Source organism: Choloepus didactylus, chromosome 10, assembly GCF_015220235.1.
Source record: "Choloepus didactylus isolate mChoDid1 chromosome 10, mChoDid1.pri, whole genome shotgun sequence".
Lineage (NCBI taxonomy): Eukaryota > Metazoa > Chordata > Mammalia > Pilosa > Megalonychidae > Choloepus > Choloepus didactylus.
In genome coordinates, this window is record NC_051316.1 from 128311674 (window position 1) to 128326957 (window position 15284).

General features: G+C 53.9%; 1 protein-coding gene across 2 annotated transcripts; it reads left to right on the top strand.

Annotated features, from left to right (window-relative positions):
* Nucleotides 1-508: 508 nt before the first annotated feature.
* Nucleotides 509-10057, top strand: LOC119504785 (ficolin-1-like). Of its 2 annotated transcripts, none has more exons than XM_037797329.1 (9): nucleotides 509-577; nucleotides 3838-3951; nucleotides 5426-5479; nucleotides 5845-5880; nucleotides 6374-6406; nucleotides 6815-6942; nucleotides 7426-7555; nucleotides 8414-8548; nucleotides 9429-10057. In XM_037797329.1, exons 1-9 carry the CDS (start codon nucleotides 568-570, stop codon nucleotides 9674-9676), a joined length of 888 nt encoding a protein of 295 aa, XP_037653257.1. In that variant the 5' UTR covers nucleotides 509-567; the 3' UTR covers nucleotides 9677-10057. The 2 variants fall into 2 exon arrangements, with proteins under 2 accessions (XP_037653257.1, XP_037653256.1); XM_037797328.1 differs by lacking the exon at nucleotides 509-577 and adding an exon at nucleotides 2356-2493.
* Nucleotides 10058-15284: the final 5227 nt, after the last annotated feature.

Genomic DNA, 15284 nt, shown 5'->3' on the forward strand with positions numbered 1-15284 from the left:
GTGGCTAGATTTTCGAAATAGCATAGATTTTTGCTAAGCTTATTCATTCTCGCAATTTAATCTTTAGATTCCCGTGGATGTTCTACATACTTAATGAAAAGAACCTGAAAAGAATAACTTGGTCTCTGCCCTGCCAATCTTTTTTCAATTTCTTTCTTTTCCTTGCCTATAGGGACTTCCCACACAGCGTTGAACAGAAGTAGTGACATTAAGCACCTGTGTTTAGCTCCCAATCTCAGAGGGTGCTTTTCAATTTCCACCACTACTTCTGCCGTAATTCTGATACCGGAAGCTTCTGTGGCACTGCGTACAGTGTCCGTCGTTTCTGTTGGCCCCGGGTCCACACTGTCTTCCATTCTCGGGAACCTGATTATCTTTGGTTATCACTGAATTTGAAAAAAAAAAAGAAGTTAATAGACATGATTTAAGCTCTGGACGATGGTGTTCTCTTTCAGAGAAGATTTTTGGTTGTTTCCTCTAGGAGCTTGAGGGCACAACATCTAAGAAGACTTTAACAAAATATCAGCAATTGAGTCATCCCCGGTCCCCGTGCCCCAGGATATCCAAATGTCTCAAGGTCAGTCTGCAGCCGCAGGAGGGCTGGTGCTTGCTGGGTCATCCTTATTCCTGGGGAGCTGCCCTTCCGGGTCCCAACCCCAAACCGCAAGGTTACCCCAGCCTGCAACTGCTGAGCTTTAGCACTGGGCGGCTGTCAAAACAACTGCCCAGCCTCTCAGTCATCATTTTGGGATTGGCACAAAGAGGCCCCAAGTGCTGGTTTCACCTCGCCAGGTGACTTTTGCTCCCGAGAGCTCGGCAGGATAATCCTTTCCATGGTTAGCTTGGCTAGGCCTTCAAGCAAATCTCTTTTTTTCTTTTTTTTTCTTTTTTAAAATATGTTTGCCTACTTGTCCTCAGTACGGGTGTTCTCAAATACCAAATCAGCCATTGGCAAAAGTCAATTTCTTTTATTGATCTAACTTAGATATTTGAATTTGATAGACTCTTACATTTTTTCTCATTTTTTAGGCCCACGTAACTCTTAGAAATATTAAATTTATAGCTGGTTGAATTATTGGTATTGCACTGAAAGTGATTCTATTGATGATGCAAAGAAAAGGAAGCTCCCTCATGTCTGGGGGGCTCCTGGCAGATGGGTGGACGGACGTAGGCCTCTCGTGCTCACCGTCGGGACCCCCAGTGAGCACTGCTGCTGCCTTAGCTCCTCTCCAACAGGGGAGGCCTTGGCACCGAAATCCAGACCCATCCTGCCAGGGCACGATGCTTGACCCAGTTTAGGGAGGTTCCACAGTGCCCGGGAGAGGGGGCATGTTTGTTCCCCCTTTCTCAACAGGCTGAAGATGGTGCACAAAAATTTGCAAAGTCTCGTGTCATTGCAGTACCCACAGGCTGGCACCTGAGGTCCAACGTTCCTCTCTGCCATCAGTCCCTTTGCTAAGCCTCTCATCTGTCTGTCTCCCCACTCCTCTCCTACCTGTGTAGCTGGTGTGGTTGGAAACCCAATCCAGGAACACTGGCCAGAGACAGATCCAACCACAGAAGAGTTTCTCCCCCTGCTCCTCCCCACTGTACCCATCCCACACTCTTCTGGGAGAGTTTCTAAGCATCTTCTTCCAAAATTGTTCCCCAAATTGTGGGCACAATTTGTTCAGCCTGAGCTTGATCCACAGTACAAGGTGTAGAATCTGGTGTCAAGAACTAGGGGGGCAAGACACCTGCTCCCTTCAGGTGGTAGTGAGCACCCCCCAGTGACCCATAGTGACTTACAGAGACTTGGGCCCAAGAGCTGACTCTTAGGGTGCAATTTCAATTTCTCCACCTGGAAAATCCAAACAAGGACTCCCACCTGATGAGGCTCGTGTGATTATTATAAGAGATAATTAGTACTTGGCACATAAAAGCTTCTCAAAAAATGTCCTCTGCCTCCACGTCAAGTCCCAAAGGCTGCTCAGACCCTTGGGAATTTGGACGATGGAGGGAGGTGTCCTGAGCTAACCCCGCCTAGTCCCCAGCCAAGACTTCAGGGTATCGTTTGGGTGCAGCCAAGGAAGGAGGGGGGCTGGGGACTTGAGGTGGGGTGTCCTTAAACCACAAGCAAGGCACACCCCTCCCAGCAGAGGGCTCTTGGGAGCCCCCTTGGCTGGACACAGGGCCCTCTCGAGGGAAAATGGGTCCAAGTCAGCAGGCGGCTCGCTGGGGCCTGATTGGAAGCAGCCAAGCTTCGAGATTATCTCAGGGCTCCTGTTGGTGCAAACATCCTGGAGGAAGTGGGCGTCCCCCCGGTGTTGAGAAATGACGACCTAAAGACGGCCCTGGCCTCCCCAGCCTATAAAAGCTGGGGGCCTCTTTGAAGGCCGAGCCCAGAGGTCATGGAGCTGAGGGGCCTTGCCGGGGCCGTAGGGCCCACTGTGCAGCTGCTTGTGCTCCTGTGCATCAAGGCTCTGACTGCCCAGGCTGCCGACACCTGTCCAGGTGAGATGCGTCTGAGCTTTCTGGTCCCTGAAGGCTTGTTGATGACACCCATTCCGGGCACAGAACGAAGCCCTTCCATGCAGGAAGACATGCTACTGCTCTATGTTATCCTCAGCCAAGGAGCCTGGGACTCAGAGAGCCTGAGCGACCCATCCGAGGTCACACAGTGCGGAGGGGCGGGAACAGGCCTGGAAACCAGGTCCGTCTGACTCCAAGGTCTATGACTTGCTCCAGAGCACTTGACAGACGGAGGTCCCCTCTGTCACTAAGGAGGGGGAAAAGAATTTCTCATGTCTCTGTCTTCTTGTGGGCTCTAAGATTCTCTAACCAGTGGCTCTCGGACTTCCTTGGGTGTTGCTAAAAACGCAGATTTCAGACCTTTGCCCCAGGAAGTTAGATTCAGGAGATTTGGCAAGAGCTGCAAGTGGGGGTGAGGGGTGAGTCTCCTTGCTGACTCCGGGGCAGGGGTTCTGGCCACTCTAGGCAATCAGTTGCTCCTATGAGAGGGGCAGCCCCTCTCCTGAGTTCTCTGATAACATATTTATGGAGGAAGCATAAAGAGGAAATGACAGCCTGGTCAAGTGGAAAAAGGACTGGAAGGAAATACACGAAAAATGGTGGCTGCTCTGCCTCCGGGGATGGCGAGGTTCATTTCCATATTTTCTAAGTTGTCTCCTATGAGTATATATTAGTTTTGTAACTGACAAAATTTAAAATATGTTTTAAATAAAAAAAATTAAGTCTCTGCTTGGTCCCAGTTTTGCTGTGGCTGGTTCTGTGTCCTTCCCCTCCCTAGGGGCCTGGCTGGACACAGCTCAATAATTTTATGTTGCAAAGTCCATCTTGACCCAAATTCCTCAACTTTCTTGTAAATATTTACTGTTATTATTTATTGAAAATAGGCACTGTTTCTAGAGCTTTTTTTAAATGCTAGGAGATAAACTAAGATTTTCTTTTGGTTTGCTTGAATGACTTGAATGCTCTCCGTAGTCTTATTATTAACCCCACCAGGCAGCTGAGGGTCAGGCGCTCGGAGGGGTCAGTGGCGTCCCTGGGGACACACAGGAGTAGGGACCCGGGGCTCTCCCTGAGTTTCCACCTGTGCCCGTCACAGCCCCATCTGCCACACCGACAAACACCCAGGGGACAGCACGGAGCTGGCCCCCCAAGGTGGGATGGCCTCGCTCCCGGCCGGCCCTCCAGCGAAGGCAGGGGACGCGGGGGCAGGCATCTAGGCTGTGCCTGGGCCCAACGGTACCTGAGAGGGCAGGACCCTCGGATGAGGGCAGCCCGCCCGGCCCAGGGAAGGACCACCCTGACCGGCCCCTCTGGGTGTCTCTGCAGAGGTGAAGCTGGTGGGCCTGGAGGGCTCCGACAAACTCTCCATTCTCCGCGGCTGCCCGGGGCTGCCGGGACCCCCTGGACCCAAGGGAGAGGCAGGGGCCAGAGGAGAGAAAGGTGCGTGCTCTGCAGGAGGCGGGGGGTGGGCAGTGCGGGGGTCTCTGGGTCTTGCTTTTCTGAAGGTAGATACCGTGTTGGGCACTGCCTGATGCAGTTCGTGGATCAGAGCTTTGGCCTTGGGCCCCTGGAGCCAGTGCCAGCAGCTGACTTCTGAGGGCCCCCCTAGGTTCTGAAAGGCTCTTGAGATGATCTTGTGTCTTAAGCCCCAAATGAGCTCTCAATGGACATGTTTTTGGCTGAAAACAGAGTTTCTAGTCTTGAACCCATCCCCCTGCCCCCGACACCTGCTGTAGTGGACACGGGCTGGGTTCCTAATTCCGTAGTCTCACCTGAGCAGTGGGGTAAACCCTCTCCTACCCCAGGGAGAAACTGCAGCCAGGGAGAGGTAGGAAACCCCCCAAGCTCTCCTACTGGTCGGGGCGGAGCTGGGACTCAAACCCAGTGCCCCTAACCCCTGAGCCACAACCGAGCTCTGTGGGAGAATCCCCTGTGCACGTGGCATCTCTCCCTCCAAAATGAGCGGCCAGCGGGAAGCTACCCACCTTGCACAGTTTTCAGTACTCCTGAGACTGTCACATGGCGGGTGGGAACCCAAAGCACCTCAAGAGAGCTGCTGTTGGGGGTGAGCTCCCTGTGCCTGGAGGTATTCAAGCGGAGGCTCACAGAGCACTTGGTGGGAACGATGAAGACAGGACGAGCTTGGATATCCCTCATGAATCACACATGCTAAAGGTCCCTGGGGGCAGCTCTGTGTGAGGCTCCTTGGACAGGGTGGCTGGGTGTGCCCCACTCACCATAGTGTACCCCAGAGGGGACTCTGACCCTTTGCCTTTTGGGGGATCACTGGGAATGAAGCTCTTTCCCCTGGAGGAGCTGAGGCAAGTCTGAATCCCACATCCTTAGAGGTATTTCTAGCAGTGGGTGGGTTGATCTGCCCCAGGCAGGGACCCGGCCCCAGCCTCCAGGGATGGTGAGAAAGGGGCAACAGCCCTGCCAACTGCACGGGGCTGGGGGCCGGCTCTCCTGACCCCTGGGCCACCTCCAGGTCTGAAGTCTTAGAAGGAGGGTCAGTGGTGGGTGAACCCCGGTAGCTGGCAGCCATCAGGCCCCTGTGCCTTTGGGGGCCCACCTGCATCCCTCTTCTGGTCAGACCTGCAGGGAGGGCTGCGTAGTCACCCCCTGACTCTGGGGAGCTGGGGGCTCAGGACAGCTCAGCGCTGGCTCCTCCTCTCCCGTGGGCTCCTGCACCGAGAGGCTCCCCCATCCGTGTGGGGACAGTGAGAGATGTGTGCCCTGTTGCAGGTTGCGGCCCCTAAGTGGACCGTGGAGCCTGGTAAGGGAGGGGCCTGGGTCTGCTCTGGGAGGCCGTAGCCATGGTAACAGGATACCCGGAGAAAGGGTCCTCACAGTGGGTCGCCGGGTGCTCCAGGACTGGGGTTTTCACTAACTGATGTGTGTTTGGAATTTGCAGGAGACCGAGGGTCCCCTGGACCCCCTGGGAAGGCAGGACCACCCGGACCCAAAGGTAATCACGTGGATAAAGGATGCAGACCCTTGAGTGGGGCCTGTGCGGGACGGGTGGGACTGGGGGGGGCAGCCACTCTGCTGAGGCCCCGTCGCAGTTTCCCTTTCCAAAGAGCCTCAAGACCGTCCGGGCTGCTGAATCCTGGGTCTTGGGTCCAGAGAGAACCCCCATCCCCCAGGGCAAGAACCCCAGGCCTGGGCACCCCGCCACCCCCCGAGACCCCAAGCAGACAGAGCAAGGAGGAGGGTGCGCCCAGAGCCAGCCCAGCTCCTCCCCTCCCACCCAAAGTCCCCAGAGCCCACAGCTGCCCTCCCGGCCGGCCTGAGGGTCTCCGCCAACTGCCCTTCACCCGATTCTCTCTCCAGGAGACCAAGGAGAGAAGGGGATGCGTGGAGAGAAAGGTGAGATGGCCCCCCCAGTCCTGAAGGGGCCGCTCGGCACAGGCGCAGTGTCTCCACCCGGGGCCCTGGCCTGAGACCCGAGTTCCTTACCGACGTCTGCCAGCCGCGGCCAGCGAGCAAACCCCGGGGCGCCCCAAGGGACAGTGGTGGGCACGACAACGTCAGTGGGAAAAGGTGCACAGTTCACTGTTAGTGCCCGGGGGCCCGAGGAGACGGCCAGTGGGGGGTCTGCTCAGCAGCAGATGGGGCAGGACTCACCGTCAGCCCCGGGGAAAGAAACAGGAAAAGATGAGGGGGCAGAGACGCCACCTACATCCCCCAGGTGAAGCCAAGTCTAGGAACCTTTGACTGGATTTCGATCTTACTTGTTCTGGAGAGATCTTGAAAATTGTTTCCATCTTCTATTCTGTGTCCATGGACCACACGAGGTTACGGGGACGAAGTTTCTGGTTTTTACACTTCTGAAGTGTGTTTTCTCTCTTCTCACGGAAAGGAGAAACGTGGGAGCGCCAGGCCTGTGCCACAGGTGAGAACCAGGCAGCTGGGAGGGCTCAGCCGAGGCCGCTGCGGACAGACAGGCTCCGGAATCGAAGGGAAAGCAACCCTCCCTGTTTTTAACTCCCATCATTCTCAAGGAATTGGCAACGATGGCCAGGAGCTCCAGTATATTCTCTGGAGATTTACCTGGAGGAGCTTAAAATTTACCCCTGAAGGCCAGGTGCCGGGGAGGCGAGGAGGCAGCGGCTCTGGAAGGTGGGGGTGCTCAAGCCCAGCCCACTCCCATGCACAGCTGGGGTCCCCGGGAGGGCCCCGTCTCTGTCCCAGGCCTCAGAGCTCTCCCCGCCGTGCCGACGCCGCACCCCTGCTCCTCCTCCCCGGCCCCTGCCCTGCCCAGGCTCCCTGTCCACATCCTTTTCTGGGGTTCTGTCCCCAGGCCCCCGCAACTGCAAGGAGCTGCAGACCAGGGGCCACTCCCTGAGTGGCTGGCACACCATCTACCTGTCCGACTGCCGGCCCCTGACCGTGCTGTGTGACATGCACACCGACGGCGGGGGGTGGACCGTGAGTTCAGGGCCGTGGGGGCGGCTGGGGTCCCGGGGCAGAGGGGGCCCACCTGGGGGTCTTCAGAGCCCTGATTCCACACCTGCCTCTGATCACACACTCCCTGTGACCTTCGTGAGATCTCTTTCCCCCGTGGGTCTCAGTTTCCCCGTCTGTCACTCGGGTTGCACAGACCCCTCCCTTTCTCTGAGGATGGGGGAATCACAACTGCTCGGTCTGGGGGTGACCCCGTGGGGCAAAGCAGCCAGAGTGTGGAGTGAGGCCTGCGAGGACAGCTCCCTCCCTCCCAGCTGTGTGGCTCTGGGCTGGTCGCCTGTCCTCTCTGAGCTTCCTTCTGCCCCTTCATAAACTGGGGAGCCCCTGACCATCCCGGGGTCTGTCTGTGATACTCCAGACACTACCGAGTGGGTCTCCACGTGAGGGCGGCACATCCCGTGCTGAGGGCCGGGGCCTCCCCTCCCCGAGCCCCTTGCGTCCCCCCAGGTTTTCCAGCGAAGGATCGACGGCTCCGTGGACTTCTACCAGGACTGGGCCGCGTACAAGCAGGGCTTTGGCAGTCAACTGGGAGAGTTCTGGCTGGGCAACGACAACCTCCACGCCCTGACCGCCCAGGGTGAGCCGGGGCCGCTGGCCGTGAGCTCTCAGGCCCTGAGCCCCTGCCCTGAAATCCCCTGCCTGGGCCGTCAGAACACAAGCCCCACAGCCCCTTGACCCTCGGGCACTTAGACCCTGACAAGAGAGAACCTTGAAACTGGGGCTCCCTGGGACGGGCGTCCTGTGTCTGCGGTGCTCAGACCCTCAGCATCGGGAAGCGTGGGGTAAGGGGAATGAAGCCGATTTCTGATACTGGGGCCACTGGGGCCTCCAAACCCGAGAGTAGGAAGAGACAGAGAGGCCTTCAGGGCCTGAGATGAATCTGCCCCATCTACGATGATGCTCTCTCTTTGAAGCTGCGTTCCCAGCCCACGGAGACCCCTCCGCATCTCTCAGTGCGCTGCACACATGGCCCACCCCCCGAGGGAGGTCTCCGAGCCCGACCCTCCAACCCGCAGCCTTAGCTGTGAGTTGCTGATCCTTTTCTTCTCCATGCCAAACCTCCTGGAAACCCTGAAGGCTTCCACTCTTGTGCCTCGAATTATTCCAAAAGCCAGGAAAGCACACATTGTTCTAGTGTTGGCATGTTAGAGGCTTAACAGTCATTTCCAGAACAATTTACATTTTTAATGTAGGGTCCTGATTCATTCCATCGAATGAACACCAACAAGTAACTTCCTGCACAGTGGGGAAGACATTTAGAAATAGGGATCCAACCCTGAGGTTCTCACATCAGCATGAGATTTCATAAAGCCGCAGTTGAATTTTCCATGGATGCCAAGTTCAGGCCTCCCTCAAGAACTTACCCTCATTCCCCACCGCCCACGCCGGGGGCAGAAGGAGCCTTTGCCTGGGACCTCGACTCTTTCTCCCACAGGCTCCAGTGAGCTCCGGGTGGACCTCACGGATTTCCAGGGAAACCACCAGTTTGCCAAGTACAGCTTGTTCAAGGTGGAGAACGAGGCACAGAAATACAGGCTGCTCCTGGGGAGCTTTGTGGAGGGGAGTGCAGGTGGGTGGCTGCACCGTGCCATGTGGCCCGGCCTCGGTGTGGGGGTTGTCTGCCCGGGCGTTGGTGGCCGGAATCCTGGCCCTGTCCTGCCTGGGTGGCCTTGGGCTGGGGCCTCACCTCTGTCAGCAAACACCTACATCTTCAGGTAGCATGGGGTCACTGATGCAAGCAGGGGACGCTGCCGGGGCTGTGCCTGCCCCACAGCGAGCGCCCGTAAGTGGGGCCTGAGGGCACCAGGCCCTGTTTCCATGGGTCATGAGCCCTGTAGGACGTTCTTGCCAGAAACTGCATGGATTTGGCACCGTTTTCTACTGAGCATCCTCTTGGCCATTCCCAACGCACAATAGCCCACTAAAGGCTCTGAACATTCCTGCAGTGGGGAACTTTGCTGAGAGCCTCAGAGGTTGTGCATTCCCTTTATGTTCTTATCGCAGAAGGGAGCCGGGTGGGGAATAGCATCCCTGTTTTGGTGGAGGGTAAAGCTGAGCCTGGGGGTGCAGCTGCTCACCTGCAGGAGCCAGAGCCGAGCTCCACGCCCAGGGCTCTCGGGGCAGCAGGGTGGCCCCCCAGGACCTGGGCCACGCTGACCCTGACATCAGCTGCCCAGGGGAGCTGGGGGAGCAGTGGTGGGGGCAGCAGCCAGAGGAGAACTGCAAGCCAGGAGGAGGGGGTTCTCCGGGGGGGGTCCTGGAGCAAATAGGTGACGGCTGGAGGAGGGAAGATGCGAGGAAGGGACTCTGGACCAGGAGGTGGGAGAGGTGGCTTCTGCTCGCCCGCCCCCAGCACCCCGGCCGGCTCTGACCCCATGGCCGCACTGGGCGGGACCCCATAGGCAGGGCTTTCCGCAGCGCCCCCAACAGCCACATTTCTTCCGGAACAGGCGATTCCTTGACGAGCCACAACAACAACTTCTTCTCCACCAAAGACCAGGACAACGACGCATCTTCTTCAAACTGTGCCGAGCGGTACGAGGGCGCCTGGTGGTACAAGAGCTGCCACTCGTCCAACCTGAACGGTCGCTACCTGGGGGGGCCCCATGAGAGCTCTGCAAACGGTGTCAACTGGAAGTCGGGGAAAGGCCACAACTACAGCTACAAGACGTCGGAGATGAAGCTGCGGCCCACCTAGCGGAGGCCCGGGCCGGCCCAAGCTCACGCCCGTTGGAGAGGAAATCACGCACAACAGCGAGAGCTCCACGTGGCATCCTGTTTCTGGCTTCCAGCTTTCTAAACCAGCTGGGCCATCAGCCTGCCCAAGCCTGCATGCAGCACCCCCAGCCTTACCCGGAATAAAAAACGATAGTTTTAAAAAGTGTTTGCTTTTTGGCAGACCACACGTTTTCCCCATTTTCCCCATTCTCATATGCATTTCTTGATCACCCATCTGTGGCAACCCGTGGCCTGAGCGAAACAGGCCTGCAGATCTTTGGTGCACAGCAGTCTGCGTGACCCAGGCAGCTAAATGTTTAACCTATTGTCTTTCTAAGCCAGTAAAGGGAAAAAGGGTAAACTGACCTTAATATGTAACTTTAAGGGAAGCAGGCAGGAAGTGAGAGGCTCTTAGTCTCACAAAAAGAGCAGAATGTAATTGTTCAGGTGTTATTCTAGTCCTTCCTGCACCACCCCCCAGGTCAGAGTGACCTGTTCCTGCATCTGTGCTCCCCCCACCCTTAGGAAGGCCTTTGTCTTAGACCCTTATAAAAGGCTTTCTGCCCTTTTGGCATCGCTCAGTTGTCTTCTCTGCGAACGCGATGCCTGCCCGGCCTGAGAGAGCCGTCATGATCTCTCCACAACTTCTCACCCTGTAAGTAAGCCCCGAATAAAAGTTCGTGTATCAGAAAATGCTTGTTGTCTTCTTGGCCCTCTTGGGCTGCAACGCGTCGTTTTGAACATTTCCCACAACATACAGCGGTCATTTCCGGAGAAGTTGTTGATTAGGGAACATTGGAACGTCCATCTGGCAGACGGACTTCCCGATGTCCACGGAGGTGTGTGTGTGGCTTTCCCACAGATTCTCAGCCTCCGGCCTCATGTCCTCCATTTGGGGGCACAGCCGGATCCCCAACTTCTTCCCAGGCTCTCCTGTGTTCCTCAGAACCCTCCCCACACCCCCACACATCTTTAAAATGGTGGGGTTTGGCCTAGAAACGTCTCATGAAAAGTGGAAGAGGTTAAATGAGGGCATTTCTGCTGAATCGTGACAAAGCAGCCGCTTTGGGCCAGCGGTCTCCTGCGAGCAGCGGGAAGGCAAAGCCGCGTGCGTGCAGCGGGTGCCTCTGCGTCTTTTCCGTGCGGTGTGGAAAGCCACCTGGAAAATGCAGAAGCGGCTCCACCTCCCACCCCACACTGGCTTCAGCTCCGGGTGGATGGTGACCAAACAGTCTTAGAAGGCACGAGAGAAGAGAGCATCCTCAGGCTCTCAGGCCACGAGAGGTGCTTGAACAGGCCATATGCAGCAGCAAGCACAAAGGAAAAAAGTAGACAAATTTAACCACATCGAAATCAAGAACTTATCAAAGGACAATCACTATGCAGGATGTGATTTTACTTTTCTACTGATGACATAACTAATTACCACAAACTTGGTGGCTTAAAGCAACATCTGACATCTGACAGTGGTGTTGTGAGACTTAGATTAAGTTTAGCTTTCACACAGGGTGGGGGCAGCTCAGGGGAATGGCAGAAGGTCAAGAAGCCAAGCTATAATTGGTGGCCAGTCCTCCTGTTTATCCGCCCACTGTCCTTGCAAGGTTGAGACTGGCGGGGGGGGGGGGGGTTCCTTAAACAGCTTCATAAGTTGTTACCAAACTAGCTCAGACTGGCTCTGCAGTTCAAGAACAAAGGAAAGAGGGGTGGAGGCTTGTTTCAAATGTTCCAAGTTTGCACAGGAGACTTTTTTCAAATGTTTCCAATTTGCTGGGCTAGTTAGGCTTGTCCAGTTGAGTGTAACCTCTGGAGTATCAGCCAATGGAGAAACAGGGGAGGGACTTGCGGTTAGGCGTAGGGAATAAATACTGCTGGGTCTATGTTCTGTGCACCAACCCCCACATTTTGGTTGGGCGCCCGTTCTCCAAGATCGTGAGTAAATTCTTTTCTTCTCCACAATCGGGTGAGCGTTTATTCCTTTTTAGGAACAGTGTTTGTTTCTCACAGTGTAGATTAGAGGTCTGATGTGGATTTTACTGGGCTGAAAGCCCTTTCCAGCTTCTGGAGGGCCCTGGCATTCACTGGCTGTAGCCCCTTCCTCAATCAAGAAGCTCACACGTGTCCCACCCTCTCCCCATAGTCACAGCTTCCTCTGGCCACACTGGGAAAAGGTTCTCTGCTTTGAAGGGCACTTGTAATTACATTGGGCCCAGCTGGATAATACCACATAACCCGCCCCCCTTCAAAATCTGCACCGTTCATCACATCTGCAAAGCCCCTTTTGCCTTTGAAGGTCACATAGCCACAGGTTTGGGGATTGGGGGGTGGCTCTCCTTAGGAGCCACACTTCTCTGTATCACAACATATAAACAAAACCCCAAAACCATGACCTCACATCCAAAATATTGAAAGAACTCCTCCAAATCAATAAAAAAGTACAGCAACTCAGTAAAACATGGGTAAGAGAATTGAACAGACACTTCACAAAAGATACCCACAGTAGCAACACATTTATTAAAAGGTTCTCCACTCTGTTAGTTATCAGGGATGGGCCAATTAAGAGGCCTCTCACATATCACCAGGAGCGCCCACGACAGAGACTGACAGCAGCAGGTGCTGGTGACAGTGTGGGTGAGGGGGGTTTTCACAGATGGTTAGGAGGGCTGGAAATCAACACGACAGATCCAGAAAACAGGTTGGCATCAACCAGTAAAGCAGCAGACACACATAACCACAACCTGACAACTCCACCTCCTGACGTGCAGAAGCCCATCGTGTGCAGGCCCAAGAATGTTTATGTGGGATTATCCAGCTGGGTCCAATGTAATTAAAAGTGCCCTTCAAAGCAGAGAAACCTTTTCCCAATGTGGCCAGAGGAAGCTGTGACCACGGGGAGAGGGTGGGAGACGTGTGAGCTTCTTGATCGAGGAAGGGGCTACAGCCAGTGGATGCCGGAGTCACACTGACTCCAAACTGAAATTGATCCAAGTGCTCACCAGGAAGAGAATGGACAAAGAAATGGAAGGCTGTCAGTTTGGTAGACGTGTGCACCGCAGTGAAAATCAAATGGCCACGTCCACATGCAAGGAAGAAGAACCTCACAAGCACGGTAGCAGAAGAAGGCAGAGGCAAGAGATTACAGTGATGCTGATTCCATTTTACACACCGTCCTTTCAAAGGCAAGGATAGCCTATCACATCAGGGGGTGCATGCTTAGGTGGGAACTATATGCAGGGAAAATAAACAGGTGGTTAGCACTGAGGGGAGGGGGGTGTCTGAGAAGCAGATGCAGGGGAGCCCCTGGGGGTCCCGGCAACGTCCTGTGCCTTGAGCCAGATGGTAATTACCAGCATGTGTGCCATGCAATAAACTGTGTATTTCGTTTAATGCATTTTTATGTAAGTGTTTTGTTTCACAATTTTAAAACTGTTTTTAAAGTAAGCGTGCACGCTCAGGACCCATGCCAGCCTGGGTGGTAGGCTACGGGTGCGTTTTTTCCTGACAGTCTGAGTTCCTTGGCACGGTAACTGAGAGGAGAGCCGCCAGCCGCACGTCCGAGGCCGGGCCAGATGCCATCATGCCAGAAGTAAACTCTGTTGATTGGGATGGTAATTGTCTTCCTTAGTGGATAAGCATCTTAAAAAAACCCGAGAAGCCTTCAAATCAAGTCTAGATATGAACAATATAATAAAAGCCTAGCAGTATGACTTTTGTATTAAGGAATCTGGACATGTTTGACATTTCATAGTCTTATAATGTTTAAAAGAACCTGGCCTGTTACAGAGAAAGTTCCATAAATCCAAGTTCAAATGTATAATTAACTAATGGACTTGGACTTGTCATGTTAATGGAAATCTGAGTGCATTTATACTCAGAATGGGAATATTTAAGAGACTTTGAGTTCATTGCATTTCTAAGTTAAATTATTACATTTCAAAAAATTAATTAGTACTAGGAAGGTTTTGTTCATTCAACAATTGCAATATCCAAGAAGAAATTTGAATATATTACATTTACTATTGTAATTTTAAATGCTTGAGGGTGTTTAATGAAATCTGTAGTATTCAAAGGGCCTTAGGAGGTGACTGTTAAAATTTGCAGGTCTTATCAATAAAAAATCAAGATCTGTAAGCCAAACTTAAAAGATATGGGAAGAGCTAAGCTTTTCAATTTCTACTTTTCAGAAACTGAATATTAATTTTAAGAAGCAAAGTAAACTCACGAAGTCTTTCGCGAACACAAATCCCTCCAAAACTCATGTCGGCACAAATCAGCGACGGTTCCAGCTGCTGTGCCTTGAAGGGTATCTGTGCCAACACAGGCTTTTGTTCCAGAGAGCAACACTGAGGCCAGAGAAGGAAAGGGCCTCATCAAAGCCATGCTGGGAAGGCGGTTCCTCCAGGCCCACTGCCCGTTAGTGGCCGAGCAGGATCAGAACTCGGCTTTCCCGGGACCCATTGGGTGCTTGCTCCACCCCCCCCACCCATTGCCCACTCACCCCCTCTTACATCTGCCATCCCCCTTCCACACGATGAAATGGCTTTGTCATACCCATTTTACAGGTGAGAAACTGAGGCACAGCGCAGTTAAGGAACGTGCCTGAGTGCACCCTGCCAGCAGGCCATGCAGCCAGATTCAAACCCCGTGCAATCTGGCTCCGGACCAACCACTGCTCCCCACGACCTCTGAGTCTGGAAGGAGAGAGAAAGGGACACAGCTTCACCCAGGAGAAAGCTACAGACCTGAAGTTTCTTACAACTCACCTGGCCCAGTACATCTTTTTCTCCACCATTGCACCTACAAATGGGGAAAGGGAGAGCAGGTAAGCAGAACACGCTGCTGTCCCACCATTCCCGAGTACACCATAAAACCCACGTTTCTCAGGGCTGGAGAGAAAGCCCGTGGAGACCAGCCCCTGCCTGCTGTGGCTTCCCCCAAGGGTGTATTTTCTTCCACGGTTGGCATCTCTGCTGTGCAGCCAGCGCACAGATGTGCCTAATGGTTTGGAACCACTGAAGTCTCACGAGAAGCTTCCGAAAGGTAGGTTCCACGATCAACTGCGTGCACTATGCTCAGCTCCCAGAATTTAATGTGTTCGATTTTTTATAACCCAGTATTCCCCAGAGCATTGCACTATGAACTGTTCTTCATGAGACTCTCATTATCATCTCTAGAAACAGGCTTTGAGAACCCAACAACAGAAGTCTTCTCATTTAAATCAAATGTGTAACTCTATTCCCTTCCGTGAGAGCGTGACTGGCTAATAGGGACAAACCCAGTTTGAAGCATCGGGACATTAAACACAAAACAGAAGAACAAGAACCAGAGCAAGCACTCTGGACTCAGTCTGGGTTAAAGGGAAAATTAATACCACCCTCCCCGGTCTGCTTGCCCCTCTCCGCTTCCTTTGGATTAGGAAAGTGAAGTGAGCTCTACAGCCTCGGTGCATGTGGTACCAAGTACACTCTGAGAAATGTGTCAGGGAAGCAGACAGACATGATAAAATCATATAGACAAACCCCTGGGCTCCCTCAGAGCCCAAAACGACAAACAAGCAAACATGCTCTCTGGAGTTTCCTCTCTCTCTTTTA